At 40.0% G+C, this 25,693-nt stretch overlaps 2 protein-coding genes across 2 annotated transcripts in view; one reads left to right on the top strand and one right to left on the bottom strand.

Annotated features, from left to right (window-relative positions):
• Window positions 1-25,693, bottom strand: part of ENTHD1 (ENTH domain containing 1) — a 193,937-nt gene that overhangs the window by 142,716 nt on the left and 25,528 nt on the right. The gene's annotated exons all lie outside the window — the stretch shown is intronic.
• Window positions 283-24,539, top strand: FAM83F (family with sequence similarity 83 member F). Its single transcript, XM_073000130.2, has 5 exons — window positions 283-986; window positions 9,391-9,558; window positions 16,646-16,767; window positions 20,394-21,112; window positions 24,246-24,539. Exons 1-5 carry the CDS (start codon window positions 291-293, stop codon window positions 24,308-24,310), a joined length of 1,770 nt encoding a protein of 589 aa, XP_072856231.2. The 5' UTR covers window positions 283-290; the 3' UTR covers window positions 24,311-24,539.

The raw sequence follows: 25,693 nt of genomic DNA, 5'->3' as shown, positions 1-25,693 counted from the left end.
TGGAGTGATTATACTTTAATGTGTTCCAACACATATCAAAAATGATTTGCACCAGAGAAAAATACTGTTTTGATGAATAAGAATCCCGACAATCACAAGATAGGATATATGGGGAGCCTCTCAGGCCTCATGACCAGGTAGGTGGGGAGGATTATACAGATCATGGGTTCTTTTTCAGTTTCCTGATTGAGCTCTCTCTGGAAGTTCCAAACAAATAAGGAAGTAGGAACTTGGAACCCGCTTGAGCATCGTCAGCCTTCGCTGGTGGTTCCCTTCCGAAGTCTCTCCACATGGGAGACGGAGGCGGGAGCCTCCATTGGCGGCAACCCTCCTCCGAGCCCCTTGCTTCACCTTTCGAGGGAAGCAAGTTGCGGAGGCTGAGTCCGCCCCCACCTTTTACAAGCCCAGGTGAGGCAAAGGCGGAGCAAGGCGGCCCCTCCTCTCCTTGCTGGGCTCCTGGTGTTGCTGGCAGCTCCAACTCGACAGTTGAGAGAAAGTCGTGGCGGTGGGGAGTGGGAGGGAAAGCGGGCATGGCGGAGTCGCAGCTGGTCTGCCTGGACAACACCTACGTGAGCGAAAGGGTCAGCGAGCACCACCCGCGCTACTACTACAGCGAGGAACAGCGCCAGGCCCTCGAGGTCCTTACAGCAAAAGGGGAAAAAGCCTACAAAGAGCGGCTGAAGAAAGAGCAGCTGCGCGACTTCCTCTCTAGCCGGGAGTTGCAGGCCTTGAAGGGTGGCTGGAGCGCTTACGATGCCCACCTCGACGGCGGCAAAACGCTCACGGGGCCCTCCGGGAAGCCCCTGTCACTGGCCTATTGGCCCGAGTGCTCCGACACCGAGATCCCTCCCCTGGACATGGGATGGACCCATAACACCTTCTACCGGGGGGTTACGCGCTTGGCTCTCTTCACCCAGCCGCGCAAGGAAGACAACGCGCCTCACGTCAAGCAAGTGGCGCGCGAAATGATCCAGCAGGCGCAGAAGGTGGGTGAGGGTCGCCCTCCTCGAGCCCCTCTGAGCGCAGAAGGTGGGCGGCGCGCGCCTCCCCGGGGCCGGCGGCGGCGGCGGCGGCTCAGTTGGCGGGCTGTGTGCCTTGTGGCAGGGGTGGGAAGTCCGGGAGTGTCGACACCACGGCCTCTGCATTTTAGGAGATAATTTCCTCGTTCATTTCCCCCACCATTTTAAAGGCACAAAGTACAGTACTGTGGGCTCCAAGAGGAATTTCTGTTTAGGGGTAACGTTGTACTTCCAGCCAGGTGAATGTCCCTTAGGGACTAAGGCTGCCGTCGTGAGCTACTACTAGAACTCCTGTTGCAAATAAATCAGAAGTTTTCTCATATTCGCATTAAAGGCTGACACTTCCAGCAGCTCTTCCTGGAATCATAGAGGTTGTCTCTTGGTTTGCCATGCCGCCGTAGGAGATATGTCTTACAGTTACAGTATTTTTTAGACCAACTCGTGGAAACGAAAACAAGAGCCAACATGCATTTTAGTATCTTGAACTCTTGACATACTTTCATCTAAGAATATCTCCCCTCTGGTTTTTTTTTTAAAGATAAACTCTGGACCTAAACACAGGGTCACTAAAGATAAGCCATAATCCTAAAGTAGCAGAACAGAAAACTAATGATTATTATAGCAATAACACAGAATTGTGTCCATTTGTTCAAACAGTTTGGAAATGTATAGGAAGTAGACAAGAATATGCCTGTGGATTATGCTTGGCGTGCTGAATTTTTTTAACTGTATACTTTAATTTCACCTTTTCTGTAAAGAAGGGTCAGACTTTACAGAATCAGACTTCCTGTAAAGACTTCTAGTAATATGCATGGGTTTTCCCCATTACCTTTGCCTCATAAAGCCCTGTCAGGTAGATTAGGTGCACAAATGGTGAGCAACCCAACATCACTCAGTGAACTTGGCTGTATAAGAATTTCAACCTGGGCCTCTTTACCCTTCATGATTGCCTAACCACTGTATCATACTTATCCCTTTAGGGTTGTGAAATCCAGATTCGGATGATAGTTTAATTAGGAAACCAAACACTTCCAGAAAAATGAGTACGCTTTTGAGATATTTCTCTAGAAATAATCATCCATTTACCAAATGGAAACACAGCAGGTGAGAGAAAAGGGTAGCTTGATGATGAAGCTTGCAGAGTCTGAATTTAGTTATGGAATCGACTTCTTAGAGAAGATTGCAGGTCAGAATTGGGTCAGAAGATTGGGTCAGAATGTAGTAAATACTCTGCAGATTCCAGTTTGCACCAAGGGCTGCTGGGACAAAGAAACAAATAAATGCTTATCCTCCATTTTAGAAAACATAAATCCATATTCAGATCAATCTTAACAGTTTTTGTATGTTTCATTATTATGGTGTGAGTGTTTTGTGTGTGTGTACATCAAAGACTGCAGCTTCAGTTTTTACTTTTCAATTTGGCCTACACTTTAATTCTTTATTTAGTGGAGTTAAATAAAGGGTAAATCTGCTTCATCAGGATCAGATTGCCAGTCAATAGTTACAATTATCAAGTTGTATGTTTATTAAAGTCAGCAGACCTCTGTCTTGAAGTGTATGTAATGTTTGTTGTCTTCCTGATGCTATATTTTTGGTTGGTCTCCAATATATTTTGATAAATATTTAAAACAAGTCTAAGAATGTAGTACAAACTCCCTGAGCTGGCTTAGTGGACAAGGTTAGAATGGGATAGCGGTGCCCCACTGTCGATGATAGTGCAGTTATGTCTGAGTCAGTGGCTTCATTTATCTGCAGAATCCCCACAGGCAGAAAGCTAGTCTTTGGGTATGAGTCTTGGTGGCTTTGAATCTTTTGAACCGTAACCACGTTTTTCAGGAATTCTAATCTTTCCTTGCTTGGGCAGCTGGGATTATTTCATTCTTGACGATTACTGATCAATCTGCACAATTGACAGGGACCAAAATAGATCCATGTGATTTGTCATTTATGTAATGCAGTAGTTCCCAACCTTTTTTGAGTCACAACCCTCATTAATAATAGCCAAGTAACCTACAACCCTCCCATCGTCATGTTTGCATAAAAAGGCATTTTTAATGGGTAAAGCCATTCCTTCTCAGAACGTAGAGGCTTCTTTCTCCTCCGGAAGGCCTGTTTCTCATACATAAATATACACACTAACTTTAATATCTGCTCTGAAAGGTCAAAGAAGAAATTACTGTATTTAACAAGTGCTATATATAGGGTGACTCTCAGCCTCCCAGAAAACACTTTGGGAACCTCCTTGGGGGGGGGGGTCACAAACCCTAGATTGGGAAACACTGGTGTAAATGTCCCTATTTTTTCCTTAGGGCACTGAGTTCTTCTGGTTGAGATCACCAGTGTTACTCAGTGAACAAGCTATCGTGGCATGATGGTCCTCTGAGTTGAACATAAGAAGAGTCCTGCTGGATCAGGTCAAAGGCCCATCTAGTCCAGCTTCCTATACCTCAGTGGCCCCACTAGATGCTTCTGGGTGCACATGAGGCACCTAGATACCTGTCTCCTGATACCCCTCCCCTGCATCCGGCATTTTGAGGTACCTTCCTTTTAAACCTGGAGAGTATACATCCCCATCATGGCTTGTAACCTGTGATGGACTTTTCGGCCAAAAATGTGTCCAATCTCCTTTTAAAGGCATCTAGGCCAGATGCCATCACAACATCCTGTGGCACGGAGTTCCACAGACTAACAACACACTGGGTACAGAAAGATTTTCTTTTGTCTGTTCTCTCCCCACACTCAATTTGAGTGGATGTCCCCTGGTTCTGGTATTGCCTGAGAAGGAAAAGTGCTTCCCTCTATCCACTTCATCCACCCCCTGCATCATTTTATACATCTCAATCATGTCCCCCCTCAGGCGCCTTTTCTCTAGACTAAAGAGCCCCAAACGCTGTAGCCTCTCCTCATAAGGGAGGTGCCCCAGCCCAGTAATAGTTTTAGTCACTCTCTTCTGCACCTTTTCCAGTTCTATTATGTCTTTTTTGAGGTGTGGCGACCAGAACTGTATGCAATACTCCAGGTGCAGCCTTACCAGCATTCTGTACAATGGCATTATAATATTGGCTGCTTTATTTTCAATCCCCTTTTTAATGATACCTAGCATGGAATTGGCCTTCTTCACTGCCACCGCACACTGGGTTGACACTTTCATCCATCTGTCCTCCAGCACACCAAGATCTTTTACCTGATCCCTCACGGACAGCTCAGAACCCATGAGCTGATAAATAAAATTTACCCCATTGTGCATTACTTTACATTTTCTTATATTGAAATTCTTTTGCCACACATTCTCCCAGTTTGGAGAAATCCTTCTGGAGCTCTTCACAATCCCTTCTAGTCTTCACCACCTGGAAAATATCTGTTTCAAGGCATTGAGAGGTACTGAGAAATTGCCTGGGTTCAACTTTGATTCTGCCACAGTTTATAACACCTGGACTCATATACCCCCTTCTTCCAATCTGGTAATTTCCAAACTCTTCTTAATCTGCCTTCTAAAGGTAAAATAGCTTACAGTCTTGTTTTGAATATACGAAATAATTTGGAGACCAAATCTGGTAAGAAGTGGCAATGTTGCTCTTTCTAGTTTTATATGAAAGCAATGCATTTTCTTCCATAGCCCTCCTTTTTCTTATTTCTGCCTCACTTCTGGCGCTCCCATCCTATGCTTCAAGCCTGTGCAGCCTTTTGAATTAGTGTAGTAGAGATGGGAATATTTTCATTAGAATATTTTGGACTACAGTGGACCCTCTACTTAAGGAATTAATCCGTATTGGAATGGTGGCTGCAAGTCGAAAAGTCTGTAAGTCGAATCTCCATTGACCTACAATGCACTGAAAACCGATTAATCCCATAACCAGTGGTTTTTATTCTATTTTTATTCCATTTTGGTTTTTTTCTAGTCTGTAAGTCGATTCTCTGGCTGCAAGTCGAATCTAAATTTTGCAGCCAGAGAAGTCTGTAACTCGAAAAGTCTGTAAGTCGAGCCATCTGTAAGTCGAGGGTCCACTGTATATAGATATTAATCACCAGTATAAACCTCTTTATGTGAAGTAGAGAATGGTAAATCTGTGCTGGGTGTTCTATACCTCTAAACACTAGAAAAGGTCTCTATTAGTCAGAATTGACCTAACAACACATTATTGTTGTTGTTGTTGTGGTTGTTGCTACCACCCTCTTTACAGAAGTAAGAACCATGGTAAATGAGATTCTGCAGCTGGCTTACTATAAATTAATTTTATAAATGCCATATTTTTTGCTGGCTTAGAAAAAAAGGAAATAAATATTCACTCAGCAGTTTTAAGGTGCTTGAATTTAAAAGAGTCATCAAGTTTCTTAGCAAGCTGCAGATGTAATAGAATTCTTAGGCTCTTCTTTATTATCAGGTGACTTCTGTGTGAAGTGATATTCCAGGCATAAGTGTTGCATCATCAGGATTGTGAAGATGAAATATTGTATGTTGATGATTGTTTTATACCTGGGGCCTTTGGAACATAAATCTTAAACTAGCCAAGCCTGGGGAAATGGCTCACTCTTGGAATATTTAATTTTCTAATAAAAATAATGTAGATAATTCTGACTGGGCCTCAGTGCCATCATACCTGAGTACTTTGAACTCTAATTTCATTTTCAAGACTTTTTCCCTTTATCCAGGAGTGAGCAGAAGGTCAATAGATAGTTGGCTGATTTGCAGTAGTTAAGCAAGGGTTTCTGCCTTTCTGCCTTACAGTAGTTTAAAATTAAACAGGAAGTAAAGTGGACAGCCTTGTTGGCCTTGTGCTAAATGTTTAATTTTTGATCTTGGTTTCTCACCTGTGCAATATGAAGATGAACATTATAAATATTAATCAGTTGCCTTTGACAACTCTTTCATGCAGCTCTGTTGGACAGTTTAAGAGTTTGACATTAGAATCCCTGATCTGTCATAATTCAGAAGTTGAGCTAAATTTGTGTATGTAGGAAATATCTTACAGGATGCATTAAGATGTTGACTTCACTGTCCTCTCCATCTCACCCCCCCCCCATTTTGCCTTGATAGTGGACTTCAGGGTTCCAGTGAAAAAGCAAAGTAGATTACCCAAGCCCAAAATCTGCTCACCGCTGTTTTCTTTGTCCTCATTATATTAAACTGAAACAAAGACTTCAGATTATCATCAAAATGAAGATTTGGGACAGTAGTTCCCAATCTTACCTTCATCATTCTCTCTTTTTTATTATTGTTTTTGAGAAATCTACATACCTCCTCAACTTTGCTTTACTATCATCCAGTCCTCTTCTAACAAAATTCAGTTGTAAAATTAAAAGAAAAAATCAACACAAAACTTAATTTTTTGCAAAAATTAAAAAGTAAATAATTTTTTCTTCAGATCCTAAATTCTCATAATGATATTTGTCACAGATATTTATTCAAGCTGATAAGCAAAATTTCTTTAGCCATACTTCACAATCACTTATGTATACTCGTTTGGAAGTTCTTCATACATACCCATAGAACACACATACATAGAGTTTTATAACTAATGGCTCTCAATTCCCCCAGGATTGGGAATATGCAGAGATTACATATATTCTTCCCCACTCTCATTATATACTAACAAGTGACAATCCCAGTACAGTGCTAAGATATTTCAGGTGGGTGCTGTCTACTAGGAAAGACAACTGGAAGTGGAATGCTTTCAGTCTTATGCCCTTAAAACTTCAATTTCTACCTCTTTCCAGATATATTTACTACTCAGTTTTCGTAAGTCATGTTTGCTGACTCCATAATATTTCTTACCAGACTAGTTAAAGGTCAAAGTAAATGTTACTCAAAAGGTATAGCACTCACTGTGCCTGTAGTCAAAGAATATGTAAAGACAAATCTACACATGGCTGTGAGTCACCTTTACAAAAAGTGTAATGTTTCCTCATTCCATTTAGAAACACGAGTGATTGAGATTAGAGATACTAATTAAGGGTGCAATCAGATGGGGTTTTAGATCACATTTTAGAGTGCTAAGACGGTTTGATCTATTTGCTGGCAACCAAATGATGTACTGCAGATTGTGAAGCAGCACGACTGTACTCTATACCATGTTTGGATCATTTTGGTCCAGCAGCTAGTCTGCTTGGGGTTTTTTGTTTGTTTGTTTGTTCATTTTTGTTGTTGTTTTGTTTTTGGGAGCAGGTTAATGTGATCAGACATGGACAGAATATTCACTTTTAAGGCTCTCTTTTAAGTTTCCAACTCTTTCTAGTACAATCCAGTGTGACTTTTATGTCCCCATCTGATTGCAGACTAGGTTTCCTATGGAATCTGACTGCAGTGGCTTAGGGATTTGGGGAAATGAAGTCCAAAAAACATAACTTTTCTTAGTTCTTGACACTAACTGGTCATACAGTGATAAACTAGGACATTATTTTGAATTGTGTTACTAAATCAACAAAAGTGTTGGCTGCCTTTGTCGTACAGACCTTCAGAGTATGAGTATTACCCTCCAGAGTATAAATCTAAAGAACAAAGAAAGTGGGATCCTGTTCAATTAAGTAGCGTCTGGATTCTGCAACTCTCACAGGCTCCAAAGTAATGAACATCCTCATTCAGCAGCATGTGTGTGGCAGCATAGATTTGCCTCTAGGTCTGAAGAGCACCTCCTTGCTTCTCACTTGTTCTTGCTGGCCCTCCATTCTGCATGTATGGTCCTGTTTCTTTTAGGGGAGCATTTAACAAGTCCCAACTTTTCTGAGACATTGCTGGCTTTTATCAGGCTTGGCAACTGTGCAGGCTAGTTATGGCACAGGCATGATTTCCACGGACTTTCCCATCAGAGAAGGTGCCTCATTCAGGAGAGAGTAATAGTGGCAGGATTGGCAAATTGTCATGAGTAGGGCTAATACTTGAATTGCTTTTGTGCAGTATTTTCATGATATTCAGGATGTGCTAATGTAGCAAAAGGATAATCACACAAAAAGCATTCCTAGGAAGTTACAGCTCTTAAAGCAATTGCTGGAGAGGTCGATAATACACAAGAGATCATGCCGCTGTATATGCTAGTCTTTAAGATGTCACAGCACCCAGTGATATGTTTGTTTCAAATATGAAAGCGAATCTAGACATTGTAATGCTTCTGTGTTTTCCGATTATATCTTCCATTTTTTTAATTACACAAAACATCTGTTAGAAAGAGAAAACAACTGCATGGCATCTTTTGATCAGTAGTGCTAGAAGCTAACTGCCTAGAAGTATTCCTACTCTAATTACAAGTTATGATGCTATTTGAAATAGTGTGCTTAAGGCTGTATTCCTATGTACACTTAGTTTGGATGTTAAGTCCCATTACATTTCATGTGAACTGCAAGAATCATAGGCCAAAATCTAATGAGGCTTTCCACATGCATAACGACGCTCACAGAAGTGTTTATTACATTTTCTAGGCTGGCCACTGCATGACCATTCATGCAGCTGATTGTGCAACTAGATAAGAGTCAGGCTGTGTTCCAGTGTATCAATGGATACCTTGGAAAACATCTCATATCACTTGTGCCATTACACTTATGCAGTTGTGTAGGATTCTAGTCCTAGTTTTACATGTAAATATCCAGCAATGGGAAGAGGCAATGGGGTTGGTCACTGATGGTTTGATGTTGTCTTCAAACTGATGATGTTGTCACTGCAATTCAGAACAAGAAATATTTATTTTTGAAACCATCACAGAATTCTGCCTTAAAGCATTTCAGACTGCCCATCTGTCTCATTCTCGGCCACTTTGGCACCAGGTGTCAGACAATGTCTTTAAGCATCACTTGTCTGATTTCTAAAAACAGGGAATGCATCAGATTGAACTGGAACTTGTACTGTGGCTGAATTTCTTGTGGGTAATTATTATTGGCTGCTACTGGTCAGTCATAGCGTTTAGCATTCTCTTTCTTCGTTTTATAGAGAGTGAGGAAAAAGTGTAAGGGTAGTAGCTGGGGGGGGGGGAATAACAAATGCACCCTGCAGAATAAATGACTGTTACAATTGTTGCTGGATAGATGAATGCTGGGCTTGTTTACTTGCAAAGTGTGGAAAGGGGTATCTTCCCAGACAAAATAGGTTAAATAATTGAGAAGCGAGTGCAAAGAATGAAGAATGATTAATGTATTCTATCTTAAGCATATTCACAGAAAACACTCAGTGAAAGCCCTAGAGTGACTGTCAACAAGATTTAGCAGCCTTCTAGTCTAATCATATTGTGAAACAATGTTATCTTTAATATGTTGAATGTACAGTATGTTTCTCATAATATAGAATATCATGAGTTAATGCAATATGACTTGGTGGCACACATCTTTGCATTTTCACAACAGCATTTTTTTTCAAGCAAGTGTGTGCTCTCTTTCTGTCCACGGCCAGATCATTGCAATAGTCATGGACCAGTTCACTGACAGAGACATCTTCCGGGATGTTGTAGATGCAGCATACAAACGTCGGATCCCCGTCTATATCATCTTGGATGAAGAAGGTTCTAAGTATTTCCTGGAGATGTGCAAATGTATGGAGCTCAGTGATTTTCATATCCGGGTAAGATGCAGTGTGATTTCTAATGATTATTAATAGTTATAGTCACAAGTTATCAAACACAGATTTTTCTGTAAATTAAAGAGAAGTTAAACATGTTACCTTGATAGAGAACTTGATTTTTTCTTATAGATCAACCAATTTGAAATTTTGTTTGGGTTTTAAAATACATATAACAGTTGCTTTGTCTGGATAAACATAATAGTTTTCAAATCACCTAGAACCAAAACTCACCATTAAGTGTGATCTACATCATCATCACCATCACCATCATTATCATTATCATTATCATTATCATTATCATTATCATTATCATTATCATTATTATTATTATTATTATTATTATTATTATTATTATTATTATTATTATTATTATTATTATTATTGTTATTATTGTTATTATTGTTATTATTATTATTATTATTATTATTATTATTAACTTCCGGCTGCTGCAGAAGTTACAGGTGGTGCAGAATGCAGCGGCCAGATTACTCAGTGGTGTGAGAAGATGCCAACACATCTCGCCCACTCTGGCCGCTCTGCATTGGCTGCCCATCCGATTCCGCATCGATTTCAAAGTGTTAATGCTTACCTATAAAGCCCTAAATGGTTTAGGACCTCGATATTTGGCGGAACGCCTTCTCCCACCAAGATCTACCCGTGTCACCCGCGCGAGCCAGGAGGTGAGGTTGAGGAGCCTAACGCCGAGAGAGGCCCGAAAAGAAAAGACCAGAAATCGGGCCTTCTCGGCGGTGGCTCCTCGCCTTTGGAACAACTTACCCCCTGAGATTCGCGCAGCTCCCTCGCTGGGCATTTTTAAGAAACAACTAAAAACACTGATGTATAGGCAGGCCTTCCCAACAACAAATTTTTGACCATTTCTTCTTTTATTCTGTCTTTATTTTCATTTTTGTCTTAGGTGTAAAGTTTTTAAAATTTATTGCTGTTTTTATTGTAAGCCGCCTAGAGTGGTCTAATTTGATCAGATAGGCGGGATAGAAATAAAATAAATAAATAAATAAATAAAATAAATAGTAGTAGTAGTAGTAGTAGTAGTAGTAGTATGCCACATTTCTCCCAACAAAGGGGCCCAAGACAGCTCACAGCATTAAAATTCACACAATTAAAACACAGTAAGTTAAATATTAAAAGACAAATTAAACAATATATGATTTAGAATCAGATTAAAAGGTTAAAACATGGAAACATGGAAAAGAGTAAAATCTTTGGTATCCATTTCTTAATTTCAAATCCTGCAGAACATTACAGAGCTGGGGGCAGGGACAGAAAAGTTCCAAAATTATCCTAGCCAGATGGTGAATCCAGGGTCTCATAGATTAAAGTGAAATACCAGGATGGGAGCTACAAGTTTGTAGGTTCAGTTCAAGGTATCAAGTTTTGCATCAAGCAATATACAGTGGTGCCCCGCATTACAATGACCCCGCATTATGACGAAATCGCTTGATGACAACTTTTTTACAATCGCTATAGCGATCACAAAACAATGGTTCCTATGGTTTTTTTTGCTTTACCTCGATTAGGTCCCTGCTTCACGAACCGTTTGTTCGCAAAACAATGATTTTTCCGGCTCCGCAAAATGGCTTTCCTCCCTTCGCAAAATGCATATAACAGTTGCTTCGCAAAATGGCTGTTTTCCAGACAGAAGCTTCGCAAAACAGCGGTTTTAAACAGCTGATCAGTGGTTCTCTATGGGCGATCTTCGCTGGACGATGAGCTACTTCCCCATTGGAACGCATTAACAGGTTTTCAATGCATTCTAATGGGTTTTTTTTCACATGACGACAATTTCGCTGTACAGCGATTTTGACAGAATGGATTATCGTCATCATGCGGGGCACCACTGTACTGTAGATGTTATCCACTTCCATTGAGAAAGAGCTGACAGTCATTTAGCCTCTTTTCCACTGCTTTATTTCAATATCTATAGTTTCTGTTTGGCTGAGAATAAAACATCCAGAAATATGACAGAATATTTACATCTATTTCTGTAATTTTAATTGCTGAAATCATAGGATTTCAGACCCCTTTCTTCTCATACTAAGTTCCATTACTTTTTTTTTAAGAGGAGGAAGTTTGATCAATTTAGAGAAGATTCTTGCAGACATGTGAATTATTTTGTTTTAAAATTGAACAGGTAGCTTATTTTTATGGCATCTGTATACAGATTTCCAATAGGCACTCAAGAAGTTAAGGAAGTTTCTGTAGTTGCGACTCTTCCTTTGTTTATTGTATTGCTCTTTTTACTACAGATAAATTGTTCAATTTGGTTTTGCATATGCAAAGAAATAGAATAATACAATAATGTTCCTTAGGATAGTTAGAAAGCATTCATAGATCTTGCTCAGAGAAATTAAGACGCAGCAGAAGCCTTCGAAAATATACCACTACATTTAATCAGTTTTGCTAAATCCTGAATCTAGACCCTCTCATCTTGTTTCATCTTCTATAAACTAGGAAGACATGTAGCAATCAAGATCTGTAGCTCAATGATAAAGTTCTTGTGTTCATGCAAAAGACTCCAGAGTCAGTCTCTGGCAGTACAGTATTAGAATATGGCTGCCAGACATAATAGATAGTACAACCAAAGGAGGCAATGTAAGGTGTAAACCAGCTTGGGAAACGGTTTGGACTGAATGTGCTTGAGAAACCTTAAGTGGAAGTATTGATTTTTAAAAAAATTATGACATGTTATTTTTCTATTTTAAATTGCATTAAATGAACTTTGGTGTAGAATGGCAAGATAGAAATAATTTAGATCTGAGCCAGTCAGTAATCTGACTTAATCAAAGACAGTTTTGTTATTGATGATCCCAAAGGCAATATTATTAATAACTAGCTGGCAGTTCACTTTTAAAAATACTTTTGGAATATTTTGTTTTTCTTTTCTACTGCATCTCAGCTAAGACTTTCAAGCTGCAATTTATTGACTTAAATCTTGCTGCATAGCATAGTAAAAGACACTGGGATATGCCACTGAATCAATGGGAATATGGATTTGGTGAGTCATCTCCTCTGTATATTTCATTGATTTAAATAGGCATACTCTTGATTACTAAAGTAAATCACAGTTTGACTCACTGGAATTTATGGAGGAGCTGACTCACCAAATCCCCATTGATTCAAAAGGCTTACTCTAGAACCATTTACTACACTGTACAATAGGATTTTGGCCATTGCGGGGGAGAGTATCTACACTTTTAATTAGGTGGACACAACAGAAATTTCAGCCATTTAAATTGAAAAAAAAACCCTCATTAAGCTATATTACTGGACTAAAATTTGTAAATTCCTCTTAGTGTTATAGTGACATATTAATCGGTATAGGTAATACAAACCCATCTATAAGACTTATCTTCTCCTTAAAGAAAGAAATAGTTGAGAGTTTTTTTTAATGTTCTTGTTCAAAGAGAATAAAATGTATATTCACTAGAGAAGGGAATTCACTAACCAAATTCTGTTATGATTTCCTCTTGTGCTAAGGTAACATACTCTTAGACTTGACTACTTCCTGAATGTAGAATTTATATAACCTGCCATACCAGTCAGTTTAAAAGATGGACTTTGCATTGCATACTAGGTTAAAGAATATCAAGGCTGACTTGGCAGAGAGAAAAATCTGTGAGGACATGCCACACTGAAAGAAATTCATGAGTACTGGGCTAGGTTAGGGGGTAGGTATAGTATTGTCAGCCCTGAAAACATATTCCTCCCAATTATTATTTTTTTCATATTTGCTACGTAATTGATGCTTGAAATTCAATTACAGTAGTGCCTCGCTTAACAATTACATCGTTAAACGACAGATCCATTTGATGGGTAAAATTCGCTTAACGATGATCGGTTCCCTGCTTTGGGAACCAATTTTTCGCTTAATGATGGTCTGAAAACAGCTGATCGGTGGCTCTCAAAATGGCCGCCTGCTGTCCAAAATGGCTCCCCGCTGTTTTTAGGAGGGATTTTTCGCAAGAGAAGCACTGGAAAATGGCCACCCTATGGAGGATCTTCGCTTTACGATGAGGTATTTCGCCCATTAGAACGCATTAGCCGTTCTATGCATTCTAATGGGCTTTTTACTTTCGCTTGACGACGATTTTGCTCTACAGCGATTTTGCTGGAACAGATTAACGTCATCAAGCGAGGCACCACTATAAATGTTGTGCAGTTGGGGTATGTAGCAGGGCCTTCTTGGTAGTGGCCTGGAACTTAGACTTCCCTGTGAGAGGAGCTCATCTCCACTGCAGATGTTTAGAAAATGATTAAAATCTTTCTTTTCGAACTGGCCTTCAGTGATGCATAAATTGCTGATGCTTAGTGTCAATAGATAGCTTTTGATAATTGTGTGGTGTTCTTGTTTTTTCCTCTTTATTATGGAATCGTTGTGTAGCTGTTGTTGTAAGCTGTTGCCTTGAACTCTTGTGAGGAGGCAGCACAAAATGAATTAATAAATAGAAAAAGAACCTCACACTGTCTGGTACCCTGAAATATAGAAGTCACATACCTCTCCCATGAGCCTCAGAGGGTGCTTCATATCATAGTTTTGCAGAAGACAACAGAAATGTTTACTTAGTAGTCCCCTTCTGTAAATCGGCTTTGGTTGCATGCAATCTGCCTGTGACAGGGAACTTATTCGTTCTCTGTGGAAAAACTCAAGCCTATTAGCCCAGTGTCAGACCCATATGATGACTGGAATCGGTTGCACAACTCTGTGGTAAATGGTGATGATGTCATCAGGTACGGATGTTAATCTTTAATTTAAAGTTTCTTGTTCCCACCTCATCCCAGGTTCTGAGGTTTCTTAGGGATTTCTTTCAACCTGAGGAAGATTTTGGGAGTATGAAAATAAGGGAAGCCTTTAATATCCAAAAATTCTGCTACCAGGATCAGGACTGCTGGTGGAGATTGTCTGATATTTGTCTCCTCCCCACCTTTCTCCTGAGTCTGCCAGAGGCTTCCCCAGGTCAAAAGGGATCCCTTGGCAGCCTCAGAATCTGGAGGTGGGTGGGCATAGGAATTTTTAAATTAATTATCAATGTCTGTGCCTGCTGACATTGTCACAATTTACAACTGTGCAGCCCTATCAATAGGATTTCACCCATTATTTGACGCTTGTAGTTCTATTACAGTTATCCTTCTGGAATTTAATGGGATTTAACTTTCAAGTAAAAATGTAGAAGATCACAGTGTAACATTATAAAGAGTTTTTCTCCTCTGTATGCTTAAAAGTTGTGGTGTTGCATATTGATGTGTAGATGAACAGTCTGTGATTGTTAAATGTCTGCTCTCTTGAACTACATACCCAATCTCCACTACCGTATATGCAGAATTAATTTACATTAATTTCTGTGGAGTTCATTTCGACATAATTGTGCTCAGTGTTAATGGCTCATTTAGAAAAATTGTCTGGTAATTTCTGTATTCTTTTTACACAATAAGGTGAGGTTTCTTAACTCTTTCATTGCCATATTTAATTTACTTTAATTTAAAATAACATACTCTGTGTGGCGCTGCCTTCAAAAGATGTTCAGAAACTGTCGTTGGCTCAAAAATCTGTGGCCAGATTATTGACAAAGACCACTTACACAAACCATACAACTCCATTGTACAACAGTTTTACTGGCAACTGTTCTTTTTCAAGTTACAGTTTAAAATGTTCGTTGTGCTCTATAAAGCTCTGTACAGTCTTGATCCAAGCTATGTGAAGGGCCATGTTTCCCCACGTGAGCCTACCTGGATTATAGGATCTTTGGAGTGACCCTCCCGTCACCTTCATAGGCATGTTTGGTGGGGACCTGAGGGGGCCTGTCTATCGAACTTTCTTCCAAGGAAGACTGGGCTGTCCTTTCCCTGTTGCTCTTTTGACGATAAACAAAGACCTTTTTCATTTTGGCAAGCTTTTGGCAATTATCTGGCTATTGGGGAAAGGACTTTCAATGGACTGGTATGGAGCATGTTGTAATGTCTTTTCAAAGTGCTTTTCAGTTTAACAGTATTTTAAAGGTATAACTTATTTAATTATATGTTCACATAATAACATTTGTATAGTTTTACCCGCAACTGTTTTTATCTATTTTTGACTGTGTTAATTTTAATCTTATTATGAGTTTATGCCTTATTGAAGAAAAACTAAAGTAGTTGAATTGAAAGTTATTTGCCAATCAAAGAACCTTTGATTGCCTCCGGATTAAGCATATTCTGCAGATGCCTGCCTGCTCTCTTCCATTGGATGGAATATTTTTTGCTGTGCCTTGCCATGAACACTAGCATCTAGAAAAAGGAATTGGGCAAGCTCTGGGAGCCTGTAGGCCAATTTCCTGCTCTTGGATCCTGGGGTAGGGGTTATACTGATACCTATCCCCTTGGGAAAAACAAACAAGAACTAGAGCAGAAATTGCAAGAATTCAGTTGTTGTTTTTTTTAAACTGTCCTACTATTCTAAAAAGAAGTGTCTTTGCTCACTTTAAATTTTAGATGTAAGTACAGTAATGCACTGGGCTAAGGTTTAGTTCCCCTGTTGTTAAACATCTGCTTTACAGAGCTGTTGTGCATGCAAATAAGAGAAAATTGAAGCAGTTTTTTTTTCCTGAAAGGGCTACTGATATTAACATAATTAGTAATAGTTGGAATAGCATTCCATGTAGTAGGGCAGGTCTGATACTGAAAATTCTTATCTTTCATCAGACAGCTGTACGAATAAGCTTGATTTTTTAATTTTTCACTAAGTATTGAATTTTGCTTTCACTTCTGCTCCTTTCACTTTCACAATCAAAAGATGCCTCTCCCAGAAGACATTCTTTCATATGGACGTGTAGGATCTCTCCTTGATCATCACTTCAAACCATTTGTTGAACCATATAATTATAGCCACACAGCTTACTCCTGTACCATAAGTTAGAGGTAGAACTATGTTACCATGATTAATATACTTCTGAATCCATCTTAATGCCCAAAGCCTTAAAAAAAATAGAAAAGAGGGGAAAAATAGAAAAGAGAAGCGATTAAAATGCTGCCTTCATGTTGGAGGCCATAAGACTTAGTTTGTGTCTTGCTTATTCTCTTTTCTTCCTGTCAGAATATTCGTGTGCGTTCTGTGACTGGAGTTGGGTTCTACATGCCATCAGGAAAGATCAAAGGCAATTTGGGTTCCCGTTTCCTGATGGTAGATGGTGATAAGGTTATCACTGGATCCTACAGGTCAGTTGCTGTTTTATTTTGGGTGGGTGGGTGGGTGTTTGGTGTGGGTGTGAGTGTGTGCTCTATCTGTGAACCATAGCTGTGTCTTCCCTCATAGTATCCAGAATACAGTATTTTTCCAAATGCTGCTTAATCCATTTGTTCCTCATTATATATATGAAGCCCCCATATGAAGTCCTGCCATTGATCCATTTAGCTCACAGCTATACTCACTTACAGACAGTGGCTATTCAAAGCTCCAAAAGCCAAGATGGAATAGTCATCTTTCAGATGTTGCTGGATCACAACTCCTATCATTTCTGGAAAGCAACAGGTGGCCTGGCCTTCTTAGTCCTCCAGACTGAGATAATTTCAGGAACTGAATATGAGACTTTTGAAGGAGAATAAGAATAAGAAGCCTTCGCAAATACAATAAGAATAACATTAACTAGTAGTCAAAATATTACTAGTCAAGATATTACTGGCACCAGTGGCAACTAGTCAAGATACTATGTCTAACATCAAGGTTATTATGCATACTTTGGAATATCAGTTACTGGGGTAGCTGAGCAAAAGGGTAGTAATATACTTATGGTTTCTTAGAGGGGTCTGATTAGCCACTGTATGGTGTAGGCTTCTGGTGTTGACATTTTCTGGCTCTCTAGATGTTGAAGTGGTATACTGCCTACAACTGATTGAAGTTGTAGTCCAGCGTTATCTGGAGGGCCACAGATAGTGAACCCTACAATATGTTTTTACAAAAGATTTTACTTTCTTGGGCTCCATGATTACTGCAGATAGTTACAGCAGCCATGAAATTAAAAGACACCTGCTTCTTGGGAGGAAAGCAATGACAAACCTAGACAGCATCTTAAAAAGCAGAGACATCACCTTGCTGACAAAGGTCCACGTAGCCAAAGCTACATTTTTTTCAGTAGCGATGTATGGAAGTGAGAGCTGGACCATAAAAAAGGCTTACTGCTGAAGAATTGATGCTTATGAATTGTGGTGCTGGAGGAGACTCTTGAGAGTCCCCTGGACTGCAAAGAGAACAAATCTATCCATTTTAAAGGAAATCAACCCTGAGTGCTCACTGGAAGGACAGATCCTGAAGCTGAGCCTCCAATCCTTTGGCCATCTCATGAGAAGATAAGACTCCCTGGAAAAGACCCAGATGTTGGGAAAGTGTGAAGGCAAGGGACCTAACAGAAGCAGAAGACATCAAGAAGAGGTGGCAAGAATACACAGAGGAATTATACCAGAAAGATCTGGAAGAGAAGACTCCCTGGAAAAGACCCTGATGTTGGTGAAGTGTTAAGGCAAGAGGAGAAGGGGACATCAGAGGACGAGACGGTTGGACAGTGTCATCAAAGTTATCAACATGAATTTGACCAAACTCTGGGAAGCAGTGGAAGACAGGAGGGCCTGGCGTGCGCTGGTCCACGGAGTCACAAAGAGTCAGACATGACTTAATGACTAAACAACAACAACAACAATATGTTTCTGCCAATACAGTTTGATGCATTTCTGTGCTTTATGCTCCAAATCGGAGCCCTTTGCACTGTGCAGAACAAAAGAGTGAACTACATCTTTTAAACATTATTTCTTTTTTTCTCCATGGACAATTCTCTATGTTTATGGAATATGAATGAATGTGTGAGAGTAATCATAGAGACCATCACATTTATCAGGGAATGTTTTACTATAAAAATGTTCCAGTTTTGCAGAGACCTGCTTCTGCTGAGTCCCTCCATCTGGTAGCTTAACTTTACCCCAAATCTCTGACTTCAGAGGTGTCACAGAGTGACTTATAGTTATGTAAGAATTAATTTTAAATGGTGTAACAAAAAAATAGCAATCCACATGCAATGGATTAAAAGAATTTTCATCAAAGTAAAAACCAATAGAAGTAGAAAACCAGCTCAAAAGAGAACCAGAGCAATGTCCACCCTTATTACAGAGTTCATGACAATTTTTCACCTTCTGCTTAAAAGTGCCAAGAGATGGATCAAGTAACATTTTCCACTGTAAGAGTCTGCAGGGCTGGGGTAACACCCCTGAAATGGCTCTGTCACATACAGTACTCCCATCTTTTATAGTTCACAGGGTAAAGAAATGCACAAAAGAGTTTTTTTGTCAGTGATCTCAGCTTGTAGGTAGGTTCATGTGGGTGGAGATACTACTTCAAATAGTGTGGACTGAAACTATATAAATGTTTATAGGTTAAAAGTTCTTAGTAATCCTATAAACACTGAGAGTCAGTGCATCTGACACAACACCAGTTTAACTGAATTGTAAAACGTGGCCCCTGTCAGCAGTCTTCCTGTCATGTTCTGCATTAATTCTAGTTTCCTCATGCTGTTTTACTAAAAGCCAGTGTGGTGGAAAGTGTCAAACTAGGACGCAGAAGACCTAACTTCAAATCTCCCCTCAACCATGGATACTCACTGGATGGGTGGGTGTGGCAGTGGTAAAGCTCTCCTTGAAATCTTGCATATGTTGAAAACCCCATTAGAGTTACTATAAGTTGGAAGTGACTTGACATCACATAACAACAACATGCTGTTTGGGATAGCCATATGATTGCATGCTTAGCCTGCAGCGAGCTTGTTGAGATGTTGTGGCTTCCCCAGAGAGATCCCCAGAAAGGGCTACTACAAAGTCAGATAAAAAGCCACATGTGCCATTCTCCCATCTCTGCATGTGACTGCATTGGAAAATACGTCACAATTTACTCTGAATTTGGCAGAGATAAATTTGGAATATTTTCAATTATCACATGACATAAAGATCCATGCAAATCAGCTTGTCCTTTTCTTCCTTCCAGTCTGCACTTTTCCCCCCTGCCATTGGAGGTTTCTACTTTTTCTAACTGCACTTGAAATCATGCTCTGCCTGTGCAGTTATTTGTTTCATTCTACAAAAGAACTGTAGGCGTGATTTTGTGTGGTTTTCTGGTGATATAGTAACCTAGGCCATGATGTTTTAGAATAGCGGGAGCATCCAACCCCAGAATCTTTCTTGCTAGTTGGCCGAGATTATTTTCCCCCCAAAATCATCAAAGCTAGTGCTAGATCACCTTTTCACTGTGTTGCCACATTAGTTAAGCAACAGATCACCTCTACATATACAAAAGGAAGTTAGAAGTTGATATGAAATCAAAACAATTCTGACAAACTCTAGCAGTGTTTCCATGGTATGTATCTCTGTGTTTGTATGTCCATGGAGAACTTTGGAAACTGACCCTTTCCCCCTACCACCGAAACAACCTGGGATGGTCACCTAAACCAAATGCAGTCGCAAAAGAGACCTCAAATCAAGCCAATGTCATCACATCCTCTGTCTTATGACTTAGGTTTGATTGTATATTCCTAGTTAGCAACACTGCAGTGGGCTGGCTGATTGTGAATGCTGCAGATCCAGCTTCACCTGCCTTTTTTAATTGATCCCATATTCTAATAAAGAGTGTATTCATTTTACATTTATTATATAAAAATGACCACACTCTTTAATGGAATACCTGGAGGGATTGGTTCAGTCTTTGACTGTTACAGTATGTATTCCTGAATAGCAAATATTTGTATGTGAGAAAGTAGCTACAGTATTTCTAATAGCAGACCTCTAACAATGTCTTCACTGTTTTACAGTTTCACCTGGACCTCCTCCCACATAGACAGAAATATTCTCTTGTACTTGACAGGGCAGCATGTGGAGATGTTTGATATTGAGTTCCGTGAGCTCTATGCCATTTCAGAGGAGATCAGCCTCTATAAGGAGCTGAACATCCCATGTCCTTTCCGTCAAGGTATTGGGAAACTAGGATTTTCCTCCTCCACTGTGGCAAGGAAGGCCATCAATCCAAAATATGGACTAGTTGTGGGGGTTCCCCCAGGGGAAATGATGCGCTGGGCCTCCCGCCAGAGGCAGGAGTCACAAGGGATACAAGAAGGAAGAGAAGAAGAAAGTGAGTCAAATAAGCGACTGCATGCATTTCTGAATGACCTTGTAACTGTGGAGCAGGTGCTTCCAAATATTGAGCCCCCACTTGAGGACCTGAATAGAGCAAACTGGAGTCCCCAGAAGTTATTTTCTCGTTTCCATCTGGACCTGAGATCTAAATCCAAATCCAGAGAGTCTGTCCGGGATCTCAGGAAGGATGACATTGCCAATGGGGAGGCAGGTTCCAAACAAGGCAAGCGGTTTGGCAGTGGACTTTTCAGGAGGTCGAAGCGCCCATCACCGTTGAATGCCGACACCAACTCTGTTACCAGTGAGACTGCTGAAGACTTTGTGATTGTAAAGGTACCAAAGGAAACCCAGACCAGCTTCCACTCTGTTAGTATACGTAGTAGTGGAGGCAATTCAGGTAAATTTCCTTTTCTTTTTTCCATTCTGTGAATAGACCTAACCTCTCCTCCTGAAATCTCCTCAGATGTTTCAGGCTGGAACTCAAAAACTGTCTTAGGAGTCTTTTCTACAACAGCTAAATGGCTGTAATGTGCCCGTGGTACAAACTGGGAGATCTCTTGGTCTGGGGGTTATGTACAAGTCTGGTGTTTTATCTGAGGCCTTCTCAACCAGAGGTATCCTTCTCTAGTTTGCACAAAGAGAGTCTCCGGTGAGCCCTACAGAGAGGTAGTCGCAGCATGGATGTCAGGCCCATCTCCCTACAGGATCTCCCCCCCCCTTCCTCCCTGTCCTCATTAGTTCTCCAGTTTACCTCTCTTCCCTCTTCCCTGCTCTCTTAAAAATGGTTTCATTCTCACTCAGGAGTTGACATCCTGGCTCTTGAGCTACTCTCTTTCAAGGCCCTTGTGTTCCTTCTTTTAATGTTCCCTCAAGAAAGAGGGTTTTTCTATGGAATTGATGGTGACATTGCCGCTCAACCTTTAGGGACTTTTAGTCACACTAACTCCCCTGTCCAGAGTTCTTCTTTAATTGTCTATTCCCAGCCTTTGGATAACTCTGGTTCCTTCTCCTTCTCTTCCTCAGCAACACAAGCTTCTTCCTCTATTCTCTTGTCTCTAACGTCTCTGTTGGCTTCCTTTATATCTCTCCCTTTCTCTGACTCCTCCTTCTCCATCCATTGTTCTATGACCGGGCTGTCGGGGTTCCAGGGATTTCCCACCCATTCTTCACCAGTGTCTACAGGGTGAGCTTGACATCTTGAATCCCTCAGTTTCAAGGGGAAAGGGGGACAGCTTGCTGACAGGAGGTTCCTCCTCCCTGTCCCTCTTCTCACACGTTTCAGAAATGCAAAATGTTTTAATATGTTTTTCAAACTACCTATAACTGCAAATTCAGACACTTCAGCACCTTTGTTTCACAGCAGAGAGATAAAATATGTATCTTTTGTAACTTTTTGTTAGACCAAAGGGCATGTAGCAACCTCTAGTGACAAAAGAAGGATATAGCAGAGACTATACCTATTTGTCTTACCTTTTCTGAAGATGAAAATAAGCACAGCCTGCATTTGATTTATGTCAGTTAATTGTTGCCACTTTCTGTTCTGAAACAATTCCCTATTCCTTTACAGGTATCTAGTCCAAAGTGAGAGTAAAGTTTTCTGAGTGCAGAAAATTGTCATTATCTTTAGTGAAAATGATTGTTCTCATATTTATTTCCCTGTAATTAAAGCTTTAAAATAGCTGCTCATCACAGATGCCTAGTAACCATGTTGACACAAATTCAACATAACTGCTTCATCCAGATCCTTGTTATCCAGAGTATTTGAAAGCAGATTTTTGACTACTGCATAAAACATAATTTTGGAGCATCAATTGCAAGGTATCATTTACATCAGAGACCCTTGTGGCATCTTAAAAGCCATGGCCAGAATTCAGCTGACCGATGTTCCACTAACTTTGCTCCAGTCCATTTGTTTTGCAGAGAGATTGATAAAGTCAACAGGGTTTCTGCTTGCATGAAAAGGTCCAGGGTATCTCCTGGTGCATTCTCTCTAAAAAAACAACTTTACAACAATCCTTTGCATAAGCAGAGGCAACAAATATGATTCTGTTCTGATGCAATTACTGTAATGTGAACCTCATGGACCACAGTCAGCCGTATCCAATGCCACAGCCCACAAAAACTCATGCCATAATAAAGATTTTAGTCTTCAGATTCCTCTTCAACTGAGAAAGGATTTTCCCCCCAGATTTGTTGCATCGGACTAATAAACCCATCCACGCCCAGAAAGACCATTGTTTAGTGATCTTAGAGGGGCTATTCAAGCACAAGGTTACATTCTTTAAAGACGTTGATTGGAGAGCACAGAACTATGCTTTTGTACAATTTCTACCCAGGAACATCAGGTACTGCCACATCAGATCTGACTACTTGTCCATCAAGTCTCTTGTTGTTTACTCTGGTTGGCAAAGGTCTTTCCCGCCACCTACTCAGACTATCTTCTCTGAAGATAGTTGGTTCCTTATAACTGGATGTATCAGGAACCAAACGTGGGACATTTTATGTGTAAAATAGGTGCTCTAGAAACATTAACGATGGCCCCTTCCCACCACTGGAATTCTCAACAACAGCATTGTAACATGTTTAGCTAGACTATACATTATGTCTGTTACTGTCTATTTGGTGTATGTGAAATGTGAATTCCCAGTGTGGTGTAGTGGATCTGCCTTGGGTCCTTTTGAGGAGAAAGGTAGGATAAAAATATTCTAAACAAACAAACAAACAAACAAGAGTGATGGAATAGGACTCTGGATAATAGGGTGCGAATCCACACTTGGCCAAGGAAACTCACTGGGGGAGTGGATCTGGTAAAACCACTCCTTAATTATCTCACTTACCTTGAAAGCCCTATTAGGGTCACTGTAAGTCAGTTCCAACTTGATGGCATAGAACACACACACAAATTTAATTTAGAAAGAAAATATGTATTTGAAATCCCTGCAGAGCTGGGGGAGAGAGACTTGAGGGAGTATTATCCAGAGGTGGAAAGTAGCTAGTAAGGAAAGGATTCTACTGGCTACTTCACTGCTCCAAATAACTTCTGACCCCAACATCTGTTACATTAAGCGGCCGTTTCATTGCCTAATGGCAGGATCAGCCTGTGTGCCCTAATCCTGACAATTTTACTTTGAACGACATGTATTTTTTTCCTAATATTTAAACAATGAACTTAAACATTAGTTACATGAACCTCTGGGGTGTGCACAGTTCTATAAAAGTATTATTAATTATATAGTGTCTCGAGGGCATGTACAATTCTTGTTAATATGTTAAAGCATCTTTTTGTGTGCCTGATGTGAAATCTGTAAATTAATTAGAAGTGAGCAGTCCAAACTGTTATGAGGGAGTCTCATCCTTGGAAGCGTTTCTAGAATTTGCTCTCATGACTGTGTGAGTGTGTGGTATGATTTGCAAAAACAAAAAATGAGAATCTTAAATAGCAAAGCTAAATGTTAATTTTTTATTCTTAGAAATGTTTGACTGAAATGTTCTATTAAACGTTTTTTATTTGTTTTTATGTTTTACTATAGGTAAGATGAGTCCAAGCTCTGTTTCAGGAGAAAAAAACAAACAGTCAGTCTGTGTGATCTCATGACTGAAGAACAACCACAATGGCTAGAAAACTTAGATGTCAAGGAGGCATCTACGGGAATATGCAGCTGTGGGCTCCTTCCAAACCTGCTGTTTGACTTTCTTGCAATGGTCTGTATACCAACCACCGAAGTATGCAAGATAATGGCGACACCTTTATGTGTTGGATTAAATCTATGGGAGATTCTTGTGTGAAGAGAAAGCAGCAAGAATTAATAAAAACGATAACTGGATTTTATAGTTTAAATCTGACATTCATGCAGGAAAGTATTCCACTTTTTTGTGGTGTTATTTAAGTTTGTATGGCTACAAACTTAAAAGAACATTGTTACATCATTGATTATTATACTTTTCTTTGTTGGAAATTTAAATAAAAAATGAAAAGGTAGGCTCCAGAGAAGATAGTCAAACATGGTGATTTTATTTGTTTAGGGTACTCAAGCACCTCCACTCTTCCATCCCTTTAAAATTTACTAGAATTTTTGTACCCTCCTTCATCCTTTCCAATAACCTTAATATGACTTGCCAACTGGTGGCATAGGTGCTAGTAGTGATATAATCAATGGGGTGGTGGTGGTAATGCGGCACATCTTGACAGAAGAGAAGATGGTCTCATTTTCCAGGTTTGAGGAAAAGCTGGTTGGAGGAATTCTGTATTTGTTAGCTACTCCTGTTCAGTGATATACTATAGGGTTTTTGTGCAATGGGAAAAAGAGACTATGAAATCAGTATACTAGTCTTTCTCCTTATCCCATGTAAAGCCTGACTTCCAAGGAAATATTATGCACCAGAATGATTGTTTGGATGAAAGCAAGAACTGTAATATCAGGAAACATATATGAAGATGACATGTGGAAAGGGGCAACTGAAATTATCCAAAGACTGGAGCAACTTCTGCACGAGGAAAGATCACAATGTTTGAGCCTTTTTAACTTTGAAAAAGGAAAAGTGAAAGGTGAGGGACGTCATGACAAAACTATGCATGGTGTGGAGAAAATGAATAGGAGTTTGTTTTCTCATAATACTATAACTTGAGTGTTCAATGAAATGGAAAGAAATTCAGGCCATGAAGCAGAATTTGTCACCCCATGATGTAGGGATGGGGCCATCTTGCACAGCTTTAAAAAGGAGTTGGACAAAGAATCAGTATGGTGTTGTGTACAGTGTCAACTATAACTCCAGAGATCGGGATTCAGATATGAGAATACTCACTTGGGGTTGCTATAGTAAATCACTCCATGAATGTCTCCTACACCCCAAAGGCATGATTAGGGTTGCTATCAGTAGAACTGACTGGATGGCAAGTAACAACAATAATGGGACGATCAATAGCTACTAGGTATGATGGATATATATTTGCTCCAGGTACTAGGGTCAGTATGGTTGG

Source organism: Pogona vitticeps, chromosome 5 (assembly GCF_051106095.1).
Source record: "Pogona vitticeps strain Pit_001003342236 chromosome 5, PviZW2.1, whole genome shotgun sequence".
NCBI lineage: Eukaryota > Metazoa > Chordata > Lepidosauria > Squamata > Agamidae > Pogona > Pogona vitticeps.
The sequence above is the reverse complement of the archived record's forward strand: the minus strand, read 5'-3'. Positions and strand labels throughout refer to the sequence as shown.